This window comes from Capsella rubella, unplaced genomic scaffold (assembly GCF_000375325.1).
Source record: "Capsella rubella cultivar Monte Gargano unplaced genomic scaffold, Caprub1_0 scaffold_3, whole genome shotgun sequence".
NCBI classification, from domain to species: Eukaryota; Viridiplantae; Streptophyta; class Magnoliopsida; order Brassicales; family Brassicaceae; genus Capsella; species Capsella rubella.
The window spans coordinates 2,684,213-2,697,553 of record NW_006238921.1 but is presented as its reverse complement, the minus strand read 5'-3'; the positions used below and the strand labels follow the sequence as shown (position 1 = coordinate 2,697,553).

At 39.0% G+C, this 13,341-nt stretch overlaps 5 protein-coding genes across 10 annotated transcripts; 1 reads left to right on the top strand and 4 right to left on the bottom strand.

Annotated features, from left to right (window-relative positions):
- The first annotated feature begins 100 nt into the window (after positions 1-100).
- LOC17891152 (serine/threonine-protein kinase AtPK2/AtPK19) lies at positions 101-2,925 on the top strand. 3 transcript variants are annotated; one of them, XM_023787028.1, is made up of 6 exons: positions 101-198; positions 751-1,599; positions 1,685-1,767; positions 1,862-2,156; positions 2,263-2,367; positions 2,451-2,925. In XM_023787028.1, the coding sequence occupies exons 2-6, from the start codon at positions 961-963 to the stop codon at positions 2,760-2,762; spliced, it is 1,434 nt and encodes a 477-aa protein (XP_023642796.1). In that variant the 5' UTR covers positions 101-198; positions 751-960; the 3' UTR covers positions 2,763-2,925. The 3 variants fall into 3 exon arrangements, with proteins under 3 accessions (XP_023642796.1, XP_023642797.1, XP_023642798.1); XM_023787029.1 differs by lacking the exon at positions 101-198 and adding an exon at positions 312-415; XM_023787030.1 differs by lacking the exon at positions 101-198 and adding an exon at positions 450-631.
- Positions 2,926-3,469: 544 nt separating this feature from the next.
- On the bottom strand, positions 3,470-4,827 carry LOC17892176 (thioredoxin H9). 2 transcript variants are annotated; one of them, XM_006298715.2, is made up of 5 exons: positions 4,599-4,827; positions 4,342-4,389; positions 4,104-4,223; positions 3,865-3,987; positions 3,470-3,779 (listed from the first exon to the last, which is right to left on the bottom strand). In XM_006298715.2, the coding sequence occupies exons 2-5, from the start codon at positions 4,360-4,362 to the stop codon at positions 3,621-3,623; spliced, it is 423 nt and encodes a 140-aa protein (XP_006298777.1). In that variant the 5' UTR covers positions 4,363-4,389; positions 4,599-4,827; the 3' UTR covers positions 3,470-3,620. The 2 variants fall into 2 exon arrangements, with proteins under 2 accessions (XP_006298777.1, XP_023641780.1); XM_023786012.1 differs by having other exon boundaries at positions 4,342-4,827.
- Positions 4,828-5,589: 762 nt separating this feature from the next.
- On the bottom strand, positions 5,590-7,054 carry LOC111831504 (ubiquitin-conjugating enzyme E2 11-like). Its single transcript, XM_023786064.1, has 5 exons — positions 6,980-7,054; positions 6,655-6,747; positions 6,272-6,399; positions 6,062-6,166; positions 5,590-5,955 (listed from the first exon to the last, which is right to left on the bottom strand). The coding sequence occupies exons 2-5, from the start codon at positions 6,725-6,727 to the stop codon at positions 5,812-5,814; spliced, it is 450 nt and encodes a 149-aa protein (XP_023641832.1). The 5' UTR covers positions 6,728-6,747; positions 6,980-7,054; the 3' UTR covers positions 5,590-5,811.
- A 407-nt stretch (positions 7,055-7,461) lies between these two features.
- LOC17893242 (ubiquitin-conjugating enzyme E2 11) lies at positions 7,462-9,042 on the bottom strand. 3 transcript variants are annotated; one of them, XM_023786208.1, is made up of 5 exons: positions 8,876-9,042; positions 8,603-8,703; positions 8,095-8,222; positions 7,917-8,021; positions 7,462-7,798 (listed from the first exon to the last, which is right to left on the bottom strand). In XM_023786208.1, the coding sequence occupies exons 2-5, from the start codon at positions 8,670-8,672 to the stop codon at positions 7,655-7,657; spliced, it is 447 nt and encodes a 148-aa protein (XP_023641976.1). In that variant the 5' UTR covers positions 8,673-8,703; positions 8,876-9,042; the 3' UTR covers positions 7,462-7,654. The 3 variants fall into 3 exon arrangements, with proteins under 3 accessions (XP_023641976.1, XP_006298742.1, XP_023641975.1); XM_006298680.2 differs by having other exon boundaries at positions 8,603-8,702; positions 8,873-8,978; XM_023786207.1 differs by having other exon boundaries at positions 8,603-8,702; positions 8,801-8,880.
- Positions 9,043-9,489: 447 nt separating this feature from the next.
- LOC17891692 (probable inactive receptor kinase At3g08680) lies at positions 9,490-12,884 on the bottom strand. Its single transcript, XM_006297131.2, has 3 exons — positions 12,428-12,884; positions 10,457-11,781; positions 9,490-10,372 (listed from the first exon to the last, which is right to left on the bottom strand). Exons 2-3 carry the CDS (start codon positions 11,715-11,717, stop codon positions 9,732-9,734), a joined length of 1,902 nt encoding a protein of 633 aa, XP_006297193.1. The 5' UTR covers positions 11,718-11,781; positions 12,428-12,884; the 3' UTR covers positions 9,490-9,731.
- Positions 12,885-13,341: the final 457 nt, after the last annotated feature.

Here is a 13,341-nt window from a genome sequence, read left to right as displayed (position 1 = left end):
TAAAACAGAGAAGAAATTAATGGGTTCCAATAAAACACAAACACGTGTCCTTACCCCATGATCCAACGAGACATAAAAGAAGAAGCCACGCGCCTTCTGAAACCTTTTCCTAGTTGGGTTTGGCATTACCTCTTTCCTCTAAAAGTTGTCTTCTCTCCTTCTCGTCTCCTTCGTTCCTTCCTCAAAGCATATTCCCTGGTAAAATTCTCTCTCCATCTATCTTTGACTTTTCTCTAGCAGTGTTTGGATTCCTTTTGTTTTCTAGAAATAAATTTATTGAAGTTCATAAATTGTTTCTACGACACGAAACCTTCTTTTTAGGTCCAGCTCACAGCTTTTCTCTGTTTATCTTGTTTTGTACTACAAAATTGCTTGTGTTATGCGGCGGCACCTGATCGCCTGATTTTCAAACAAGGTTTGGATTACAGATATTAGAGTTCTTTGTCCTGGTGAAATTTTGGTCCTAAAAGCTAGCTGCTTTAGTTTTTACTTTATTTTGTATATACCGATTCTGAATCCGACAATTCTAGAACTTCTGGGTTTTATTTATTTGGGTGTGATGATCCTCTAGAGATATATGGTCGGTGGGATGTTTTCTTAATGTCAGATATGTTTTGACTTTACAGCTTTGGTAATTGCTTATTTTTAATTCCGTATGTACGTCTCTTCATTAATTTTTGGTCAATTTAAACGTTACTTGAGATTTTTACATGATCATGTCTTTAACCTCCGAACTTTCATCAACTGCAGATCTTATAGCACTTTGATGGCATTTGCGCACTTGTGCAGCATCCACTGTTTCCTTAAACTAGGGAAACAACAAGAGCTTCTCCTCCTTGATTTCGGCTTGCTTATTCCAGATTTTCTCCTCACTCACTCCATCTGTAGGAGACCTTCACCAACCTGCTGAACTTGTGAAGATTCTTTCTCTGTGATCATTCTTTTGGCGATTTTTTTGATATGGTTTCTTCTCAGTGTCCTGTTGCCAACAATAACCTGACTGGCAAGCCGCTTCAGAAACAGCTCTATTTATCCATCACCCCTCCAAAATCTGTCTTCAGTGATAATCTTGAGCTTGATTTCTCTGATGTTTTTGGTCCAATGCCAGAAGCTAACTCCTCTGGAGAGGCCAGTGATGTTCTTTTGGACGAGCCTGCTGTTGTCTACAGTCGATCCCACTCATTGGTTGGCCCGTCTTCACTCGATAGTCATTCTTTGAAGCTGACCAAGCTCACCTTAAGAGAGACTAAGGACTCAATTGACTTGGTGGAATGTCTTGAAGGTGAATCGTTGAAAGAAAACGATGAATTCTCTGGTAACGAAGACAGTGACAGTGACAAAACACCAGAGGGAGATCTGGGGGAAGTGTCAGGTGTAGTAGGCATTGAGGACTTTGAGATATTGAAGGTTGTTGGACAAGGTGCATTTGGGAAAGTGTATCAGGTCAGGAAAAAAGACACGTCTGAGATATATGCCATGAAGGTTATGAGAAAAGATAAAATTGTTGAGAAGAACCATGCCGAATACATGAAAGCTGAGCGTGATATTCTAACCAAAATCGATCATCCATTCATTGTCCAACTCAAATATTCTTTTCAGGTAAAATTTTGCACTTGTTTCTGTTTGCCTCCTATTGATTTTACTTTACTACTTCTTAACTTGAGCCTTATACATTCCCTTGCAGACCAAGTACAGGCTCTATCTTGTGCTCGACTTTATAAACGGAGGTCATCTTTTCTTCCAGCTCTATCACCAAGGGCTATTCAGGTTTAGTGTAAATTCTTTCTTTTTAGCACCAGGTTTGGAGTTTTACCAGAACTCTGCAAGGTTTAATTAGTTCTGTCTTTTTACTGTTTCACAGAGAGGACTTGGCTCGTGTGTACACTGCAGAAATTGTGTCTGCAGTTTCCCACCTCCATGAGAAAGGCATAATGCATAGAGACCTTAAACCTGAAAACATACTCATGGACGTTGATGGCCACGTGATGTTAACAGACTTTGGCTTGGCAAAGGAATTTGAAGAAAACACAAGATCAAACTCCATGTGTGGAACTACAGAGTATATGGCCCCTGAAATTGTTCGCGGAAAAGGACACGATAAGGCTGCCGACTGGTGGAGCGTAGGGATCCTTCTGTATGAGATGCTCACTGGCAAGGTAAAATAGGCCTGTTTTTTTTGTATACTAAGAATCCTAATAGCTTGGCATTTGTTTAGGTGATAACGGAGATTATGTTGTGATGCCATTGTTTTTCCTTCTGCAGCCACCTTTTGTCGGGGGAAAAGGAATGATACAGCAGAAGATAGTAAAGGACAAGATCAAACTTCCCAAGTTTCTGTCTAATGAAGCTCATGCCTTACTGAAAGGGGTAAGTAACCAAACCTGAGAAGTCATTATCTTTTTGTGGATTTAGAGCAATTTTGATTCTGACTTTGTAATGAATGTGTCTAGCTGCTGCAAAAAGAGCCAGGAAGGCGACTGGGAAGTGGACCGACTGGAGCAGAGGAGATAAAACAGCACAAATGGTTCAAGGGAATAAACTGGAAGAAGCTGGAGGCTAGAGAAGTACAGCCAAGTTTCAAGCCGGAGGTATCGGGAAGGCACTGCATAGCAAACTTTGACAAGTGTTGGACTGAAATGTCTGTTTTGGATTCTCCAGCAAGCAGTCCTAGTTCAGATCCGAAGGCCAACCCATTTACCAACTTCACGTACGTCAGGCCGCCTCCTTCATTCCTTCACCGATCCACATCCGACTTGAAATGAACTCTATTACTCCTGCCTGCTTCGAATTCTGAAACATATTAACATGTACAAAAATCTACAGTTGACTAAGAAACCTATTTATATATTTAATTCATGATATCTCTTATTAAATGTAATGAGAAAGGAATTGTTTTGATTGAGAGAACACAAAATTGTTAAATTATTGAACCAGAGCTGCAAATATTGACCTTTGACCCTCTTCAACGGAATAAAAACGTTACAAAACGTGAACAAGTAGAGAAACGATGTTTCTTTGGACCACCAGACTGATAGCAACCAGCATTCTTTTTAGTTTATTAGTTTCGAGTCAAAGTCAAATGGTTGTTTTGATCTCTTAACTTACAATTACAGTTATAACTTAAGAGATGGCCAATTTATGTCTTACACTTTGGCCTATTATCTGTAGTCATGTAAATGCTCTGGTTCTATCTGGTTAAGGAACGGTCCAAGCCCTATCCATCATCCATAGCCATAAGGTGGTGACTTCAGGCTTCTCACCTCACTGTCTGCTTGAGTGATTTGTGAAGGTATACAAAGAAGAAATAGATCGTGGACAAGAAATTCGCAAGAGAAAGATGGAGGTGTTATAATGACCCGAGGCATTGGACAATCGCCCCTCTTCATTAGTGAAGTGTATATGATATCAAATTAGAGGGAAGCTTATAGGCTTGCACATTAAGATTGCGACGATTCAAGGATATATTGAGTAATGAGAATGGAAAAGATGCAGCATATTATATAAAACAGGAAGCTCTAACTCAATAGTTTTTGTGACCTATAAAACATTATGCATTTCACAACCATTGATCACCATGAAGAAGACACAAGAACAGACCTCAGAAGAAAAGGGTACAAGAGTCAAGACCGTTGAGGACTTGCAGGCACAGAATCAATGATAGAAGTGATCTTCTTTTGTAGCTCTGGTTTGTTTGCTCCAACAAGCTTGCCTATTTGCTGTCCATTCTTTAGGAAGAAGAAGGTTGGAGTTGCCTTTATGTCCCACGATGAGCTAAAATCCTGCACCAAAAAACCACACAAATACATTTTAAGATTTTTGAAGATATACATGAGAAGAGAGGACATGGAAGTATACACAACTTACGCTGAGTTCATCAACATCTACAAGAAGGAACATGATGGAAGGGTGTTTCTCTGAGAGCTCAATGAAAAATGGTGCCACAATCTTACAAGGACCACACCATGTCGCGCTGAAGTTTGCAACCACCTGTTTACAGAAGAGATAGAAGAATATGGTTTATGAGATTTGAGAACCCACACACACACAGAGACAGCATCATGAGAAAAAGAGGGAAATCAAAAGGGGGAGGGGGGAGATATTACGATTTTGCCATCACGACCAGCTTCAGCTAATTTCTCATCCCAGCTCTCTTTTGTTGTAATCAGATGAACATTGCCACCGGAAAACTCGACGTTGTGGATGGAATCATCGTCTCCTTTGCCCTGCGTAACAAAGCAAAGAGTTTTTTTTATTTAATATTATTTTGAAAAACATTACCATCGAAATACAATCGGACAGCAAGAGACAAAAACCAAAAGGTTTCTTCGTTAAATGAATTACCTTAGAGACGCAGCTACCCATTTGAATGTTGTGGAAATACGAATCCGCCTGAAATATGTATAAATAAACGAACCTTTTTGCAAATTTTGCTTGGAATTAAAAAAGGGGGAAAATTTTCAGTTAATCGAAATTGCGAAGATGATGCCAATAACGAAAAATTGAAACGAGCTAAAGCGATTCCATATGTACAGAGAAACACACAAAAAAAAAAAAAAAAAAAAAGGATTGAGAGATTTTGAAAAGGAGGAAAAAGGGACCTTAGAGATCGGATACGGTCAGAGAGGCTGGATAGCAGGGAAAAAGGCAGAGAGAAGGAGGAGAATTCTGTTAATTTTGTTTAAACCTAACAAATGTTTGTGGTGCAATCAGGGAGGTGTTGGGAGAGGATGAAGAAACGAAAGGGGAAAACGCAGTCGTATTTGGGGGGTGGGGAAGGAAGAGAGAGAGAGAGAGAGAGGAGACCAAATTAGAAGAGTCGTTGATTGGAGAAGAAGCTCCCTCCCTCCCATTATGACCGCGTCAGACCCAACCTTCTAATTTCTCTCTCTTATTACATTTTTGCCCTTCTCCTCTCTGTCCCCTCCACCTTTTTATTTTGTCTTTTTCTTTTTCCCAGTTATTTTTCTTTTCACACTATATATTATAAAATTCGACTAACAAAAATATAATTATTGTTAATGTTACTTTAACAGTTTAGTTAAATCCTCAAAAGTTAGATTGCAGTATGTACGTTTTTTTTTTTTTTGTATTTTGTCGGTAATTCAGAATTGCAGTCCAAAAGGAAGAGGAAAACTATGTTTATGCCTAAATAGATAATGTAAAATCGTAAATGGACTTATATAATGGATACGACCATTAGCTAATTTTGTGACTAATATTTTTCTTTTCTAGTGACAAATACAATGTATTCCTTTGAATATAAGCATAAGCATATTAATAGTGGAAAACCAAAAAAAAAAAACGGAACACGTGCGTACGTTTTAGCTTCACAAATTGGGGACATCTTTCATAAGAACACCAACAAGGACTTGAAAGCAGTCAACCAATTTCGCTCAAAAGACGCTTTGTTTATTTTTCCTGTAAGAAATATTTTGATTCTAGCATTGTTCCTTTTTGATGAAAAGAAGAAAAGCAGACATTGGAATGTTCTTACGTATTTGTTTATAAGAAAGAGTGTGAGAGGTATCTAAAAGGATCTATAAAGATTGTTTTAGGTAAACACTCAACTTTTTAAAAAAGATTCAAAACAACTTAAAAATACGTTTTATTTAAGAATAATAAAGAAATTGCTCAGACTTCAAAGAAGGAGTAAGATGATGATGATGATGAGGCATAAGACTCTATTCGATTATGATATCGTATCGTATAATCGTTTTGCTTATTTCCCTTCAAATTCCCATTTCCATGCAAAACAACAGAGTTATATTTTGGCTTGTCGAGATAAAAAGCTTTGTCGTATCATCATCATCATCATCCCATGGCGTACTTCTGTGTCCAGCTTCGCGCAGTTGACTCATACTTGGGTCTATCGACCTTGTATATATGGGCTATCTCCGGGACAAGAGGATCATCTGGATTCGGGTCAGTCAGCAGCGAGCAAATCGACAACAAAACCTAAAGAAGACAACATCGATCACTCACTCACGTAAACAATAAAACAATTAACTGAAAGACAAACCAAAATTACACCAAAAAAAACATATAAACGAGAGTCTCAAACCTTGGATATGGTAAGAGCAGGACTCCATTGCTCTTTGAGGATATCAAGGCAAATGCCTCCAGTGCTGTTGATGTTCGGGTGGTACACCTTAGTCTTGAAAGACACCTATATATACCCAAACATTGATTGTGTAACTAATTATTAAGCCTCCGTGATCATAATTTTGTAACTCCACAACCACAACCACAACCACAACGTAACGAAACGTACCTTGGGTGGCTTGAAAGGGTAATCTGGAGGAAATTGAATGTTGACCGAAAATACTCCTCCGGCAAACGGACTGTCAGGGGGTCCCATGATAGTTGCTTGCCAATGGAACATGTCCCCATCCACAGGACCTACGAATTATATATATGACCCTTTTATTCATCAGCAACTCATCAGACAACATTGCCACATTATGGAAACGATATATATATATATATATATATATATATATAATGAAAATGAAACCAATATACATACAAGAGAACCGAAATAAAAACCAAAATCGTCACGCTGAAACTTATTTGTACTTCAAAAAGTCTTTAATTAGCAGGAAGCAATCGGTTAAATATTAAAAAAGACAAGAAAATAAAGTAAAGATAACTGACCTGCGCTACAGTTTGTAGGAGGATCTCTTTGCATATCCCTGAGCTCCCTAGAAATCCGAGGGATTGGAGCCATGCTTTCGGACACACAAAAACCTGCGTCAACTCCAACAAAACAACCACAATGAATATTATGGAGAAAAAAAGCAAATAAAACCTCAAATAATTCAACTACAACAGATCATATATATATAAGAAGAGGAAGATTCCGAAACAAAGACGCAAAAGTAACGTACGTAGGAGAATCACCTAACGAGTATTATTGGAAACCAGAGAGAGAGAGAGAGGAAGGTTTAACAAAGCAGAAGAAGGATCGAAAGAAGAGTACCACAACTGGAGAGCCTTCTTTCACGAGAGAAAAGAAACTAAAAATATGGAGTGCAGCAGCTAGCGAGCAAGAGAGGCGAGGAGAGATACAAAAAAAAGGATAGAGCGAAAACTCTCTCCTTCTACGTTATATATATATAGTCGTCAGAGAATCTTAGAGTCGGTCTGGAAGTTTCTTATTCTCGTGCCAAATATGTAAAGTACTGATCATCAAAATTCTAAATTTCTAGATATATACACCACTTTGGGAATAAGTTCCTAAAAGTTTAGTAAAATGTCCTAAATGATTTTGGCAATCTTACTTAACTGCGAGCAAACTTTATTTGCGATATTTTTTAAAATTAACATTATAAGTTTTTGCAAAATTTACAAGTCTGTCTCAAATAACACTTGCAAACTGTGAACCGGACAACCCATGTCATCAAGACATGAACGGACCAGACAATCCAAACATTGCGTTTTAGGTGGTTGCAACCAAGCGAGGAGAAAACAAGAGAATAAAACAAGACCCATCGGAATAATATAGTTAACAGTGATCATGATCAGAACAGAAGAAGAGTACGAGCAGCTAAGTTATTCGATTACAGCCACATGATATGGTTTGCGTTTTTTTAAGTCTTACATATCCATGCCAAGTAAGAGATCATTTGCTTGTCTCGAGATCACCTTTGTCTTATCAACCCATTGCGTACTTTTGTGTCCAGCTTCTCGCTGTCGACTCATATTTGGATCTGTCTGTCTTGTACATATGAGCTATCTCCGGGACAAGAGGATCATCAGGGTTTGGATCAGTCAGCAGCGAGCAAATTGACAACAAAACCTGAATTCCGCAGCGCATCAATCACTCGCATTAGAATTGGTCAAAATAGGAACATGATTGGTGTTAACTGGTAGTAGTAGTAGTAGTAGTAGTAGTAGTAGGAAAACAAAACTAAAACCTTGGAAATGGTAAGAGCGGGACTCCATTGCTCTTTCAGGATATCAAGGCAAATGCTTCCATTGCTGTTGACGTTAGGGTGGTACACCTTAGTCTTGAAAGACACCTGAAAAAGCGTAATACAACATGATAAGATGGATGCTAAAAAAAAAACCATTCTGAGACAGAAGAAGCAACACCTTTGGTGGCTTGAAAGGATAATCCGGAGGAAAATGAATGGAAACCAAAAAAACTCCTCCGGCATAGGGGCTCTCAGGGGGTCCCATGATAGTTGCTTGCCAGTGGAACATGTCCTCAGCCACAGGACCTAAATCAGCAATGTCACAGCAAAATTAGATGATCAGTAGAGAATATGTAAGAAGGACACTTGACATACATATCAACAAAACCATGCTGAGCTCTGGAAACTCATTGAGAGAGATTAAAAGTTTGTCTAATACAGAACAAAACAAAGGTAAGAGAGACTAAGAGGTGCGAGTTGCAAAATAACAGACAATAATAGTGCCATGAAATGCGTCAGTAAAAAGAGTCTAGCAAATCAAAAGTTTTAACCAAAAGAGAGGGTTGAGAAGCATAACATGGATGTTGACAGAATTAAAAAAAGGTTCTATTATGTGATGATACTTGATACCCTTACATCAAAATTAAATCGGTTAAACAAACTAGTACAAGGAAGGGGAGATCAACCTGCGCTGCAATTAGAAGGAGGATCCTTCTGCAGATCCTTGAGCTCCTTCAAAATCCGCTTCGAAGCCATACCCTCAGAGGACACAAAATAAAAAACAACCTGCGGAATTGGAACACAACAGACCGATCATCAATCAGTTGAGTAAGGCGAAGATTCCGAACCAAACAGCACAAATAAGAGTAAGCGATGAGAAAAACCTGGTGAAAACTAAAATCATGCAAAAACAAAATAGTCGGCCATCGGGAGAGAAAGAAATTAGGGGGATTTACCAGAGAGAGAGAGAGAGATGGTGGAATCGGATCTGTAATAAGGACGACCGACACAAACCGAACCTCTTCTTCTTATTCTTCAGAGAGAGAGAGAGAGAAGAGAAGAGAATCGAGCAGTGCAAAGAAGGAAGCAAAACACACACGCTTGACGCTACAGCTTCTTCTCCGAGTTGTCAGACAAAATCTAAACAAACAAGAGTCAGTGTCTCGAACCTTCTGATTCTATCAGCAAGTACCACTTCACCTACCTTTTCTAATTATTATTATTATTATTTTATTCTCTCTCCCAAAAGCTTTTTTTATTTCACCGCTTAATTTAGGACCCACGTAAATAATATATTATTATGTATATTTTTTTCCAACTAGGAATTGCATAAAACACTAATTATGATCGTATCATTTTTATATTTATTTTTACATTAGTTTTTTTTTTTTGAGAAAATAGCTTAACTATATTTTAGAACTCAAAAGAAAAACTCTTTTGATTTGGGTTTTAAACTGTTAACTTAATGTAGGATAGTAACGAGTAGTATTAGTTAGATCAATCACTAGACCAAGCTGAAAAAGATACCCAAGAAAAAAGGAAGACTGAAAACCCCAAAACAAACCAACCGAACACTCTTAAGTTAAAGACTAGATATATCTAACCAACTACAAAGCATTCATGGTGAGGGTTTCAATTACACTACTTTTCCACATAAATGTTTGGAAAAAATTATGCAGTCAGACATGATAGAACTAGCAAACGGTTTATTATGAAGAAGAAGAAGAAGAAGAAGAAGAAGAAGAAGAAGAAGAAGAAGAGGAAGAAAAAGCAAAATAAATAATGATTTCAGAAGAAAGGAAAAAAAAAACCAATCTAAACCGGGCTATCAGAGCTTCTAATCATTTCGGGCGAGGAGGCTCTGTTACCAGAACCAGGACCTGAACCTGAAGGTCGAATCTCCTCCATCATGTTAACCACTTCCTCCATCGAAGGCCTAGTATCTGGATGCTTTGACACACAAGCCATTGCTATCTGCAACATCTGCACCATCTCTTCCTCCACGTTGTGTTGCTGCTTGATGAGCTCTACGTCAAACACTTCTCCAGTCCACTCCTCTCTCACCACTGACTGCACCCACTTGGGCAGATCCACCACTTCCTCATGCCCCGTCGTCTTCCCTGCTGCTTTCCCTGTCAGCATTTCTAGCAACAGTACACCAAAGCTGTACACGTCCGATTTCTGGGTATGTTTCCTGGTTTCTATGGTCTCTGGTGCTCTGTAACCTAAGCTTCTTGATGGGATCAAGGTGTGGTGGCTCATCAATGGTGCTATACCGAAATCAGAGACACATACATGAAGGTCTTGTGTTAAGAGGACGTTTGGTGATTTGATGTTTCCATGTAGGAGTTTAGCACCAGCTGCAGAATGGATGTGAGATATTCCTCTTGCAGCTCCCAAACATATCCTTAACCTTGTTTCCCAGTCCAGTGCCGCTCTTCCTCCCTCGTTGTTTCCTGCAAAACAATTCATCTAATATTGTTACTTCAACGCCACTTTTCTTTTTATAATCGTGAATAGCATGTGAAACATCACATTACCATGAAGCAGCATGGAGAAGTTGCCCCCTTGGTAGTAATCATACACGAGTAATTTCTCGTCTTTTGAGAAGTAATAAGCGCGGAGAGGAGCTACATTCACATGTGGACTGATCCTTCCCACGGCTTCCATCTGCTGCTCAAACTCCCGTTTCCCAGCTGCTACTTCTTTCAGCCTCTTCACCACAACCGTGGTTCCTTCCTCTAAGATGGCCTTATATGTTGTGCCATAGCTTCCTTTCCCTAAAACTTCAGCTGAGGCTCTGAGCAAATCCTCAAGATCGAAGTTATATGAACTTCCTTCAAAGAAGACCAGCTTGTTCTTCTCCGCCTCTTGCACCCCACTCCCAAACTCCTCAGCCTTGTTGTCACTCCTCCCGGGTTTAGCTTTTGGCACAGCAGTGCTGTCTTGCCCACCATCTCTTTTCTTGGAACAGCAAAGGGTTATGATGGCAAGAAGGATAAACAAAAGAACTGAACCTCCAACTGCAATGCCCACAATAGCTCCAGTGGAAAGAACTTTTTTGTTTGTATCAGGGCCTGTTGTTGGTGGAGTCGGGGAAGGAGATGGTGCAGTGGTGTTCTCTGGGCATGGAGTTAGAGGAGCACCACATAGAAGGCTATTACCTTGAAATGATGACGCAGGGAAGGACTTGATAGAAGATGGAACTGACCCGTTAAGGTTATTGAAGCTCAAGTTCAAGTATTTCAGGCGAGGCGGTAGGTTAGGAATTGGCCCACTAAGAGAATTGTTTTGGAGGCTGAGATCAGTGAGCTGGGTAAGGTTTTGTAAACTTGCCGGAATCTTTCCCGTTAGCGAGTTGGCGGAGAGATCAAGATTAACAAGGCGATGAGCAAAAGCGGGAGGGATAGTACCAGAGAAGTTGTTGTCGTGAAAGTAGAGTGAACGGATAAATGGAAGAGAAAGAATGACAGGTGGAATGTTCCCTTGAAGATAGTTGGATCTGAGGCTAATGATCCTGAGGGCATCAAGCTTCTCAAATGTTTTTTCAGGTAAAGGTCCATAAAGTCCAGATCCAGGCAAACGGAGTGCGGTTACACGGGCGTTGTTCTTGGAGCAGGTGATGCCGGTCCAAGAATTACAGATAGGAATTGAGGAGTTCCAGTTGAGTTTGCGACTGTGAGGAACAAGAGATGCAAACTCGAGCAGTGCTTGCTTGTCTGACTCTATGTCTGCAGCGAAACAACGGGAAGCAAAAGGCGAGACCAAAAGGAAAAGGAACGCGGCAACAATCTTCATCATCAGTCTTTTGTTATACTCTCAGGCTCACTGACATTAAAGCTTTCTCATTCACCAGCAAGTGCAACTGCAACAGAAGAAAAAAAACACATCACGTTATGATTCAGAGTCCCTTCATAACATTAATCTTGTAAATGAGAAGAATTTGTGTCTATGAATAAGTAGCCAAGAATGACACCGACACATCACATGTATCAGGAGTAAAGATCAAGGAAATGGAAAGCTTCCTTAATAATGACAATTATCTGCGGTAAGTAAAACTAAAAAGGTCGTTGTAAAGATAGATAGAAAAGCGTAATGAACTTCTCCATAAGTTAAAAAGCAAAGTCTAATGGACGACCCGTCTGAATAACCATAGTGAGAATGACGATAATTCCAATGCAACATGACTCGATTATCAATAAAAATCAGAAATTTCGGAAGCTTTATGCACAATGTGAAGAATTCTCGTATGGTTTATAAGAAATCTTCAAAAAAACCCAAATTACGAAAGTTACTACTTTTAGAAACGATTAGTAAGAGAAATGTAAACCCAGATACTTGATTTGCCCAGATCTGTAATCTAGAAATGAACACTAGAAAACTAGGGTTTTATTCAGGTAACCAAAAGAGAGAAATTGAAATTGAAAACGAAGAAAACTTGTAGGAATAAGCAACGAAACTAAACATAAGAAAACAAAGATCGAAAGTGAGTGAGGGGGAGAGAGAGAGACCTTTGAGGTGAGTTCAGACGAGAATGGTGAAGGGCATTGGAAGAAGAAGCTGATGGTAGAAGAAGAAGACGAGTGAAAGAGTGGAATAAAATGCAAAGGAAAGAGGATGGGGATTGGAAAGTGGAGAAATCACTTTTTTAACAACGGCATTTCGTGAAGAAGAAGCTTGAGCGAAAGGCAAAAAGAGCAGAAAAGAGTGAGGAATCTGGAATCGCCATTGATGCAGATTCAGTGACCACCCACAAGTGATTAAAACAGTCAGAAGAGAGAGAGAGTGAGTGTGTGTAGAGATTTAGAGAGAGATGTTAAGCTAAAAACGTTGGGCTTTCTGGGCGAAAAAAAGAATTGGAAGCTTCGGCGTGACGCCAACGGAGAAACGTAAATCTCGATGTTTCGGTTTCAGATTCCAATCTCTCTCTCTCTCTCTCTCTGTTACTCCGATTTGCTTTGCTCTTTGCTCTTTGGCTTAACGCCCCCTTTGACTCTCTTCCTAACTTTTTTTTCTTAATTGCTCAGCTAAATTAATTTTGTCCTTTTCTTAATTTTCTCTTTGTTTTTTTTTGTTTATTCTTAACGAATTATACTTTTATTAAAGCGCATTTACTGAAAACTCCCATACATTTATTAATTTTCCTACTCTTTTAAAAAACGACTAGTAGTAATTATCGTATTGAATGGGTCAGTCAGATGTGACTAAACGAATATTTAGAGGGGTTTTTTTTTCTTTAATAGTTTATGCGAAAATATGCAACTTATTTAAATGATTAAATCAAATGGATAAATCTGATTCTATTTTAATAATGCGACGACGATAAGAGTATTTCAAGATTTTTATAAACTACTATAGATGATGGGTACGGGAAGCAACAAAAGGTTGGGAATAATTAACGAATTATGTTGCAAATTTGAGCTTA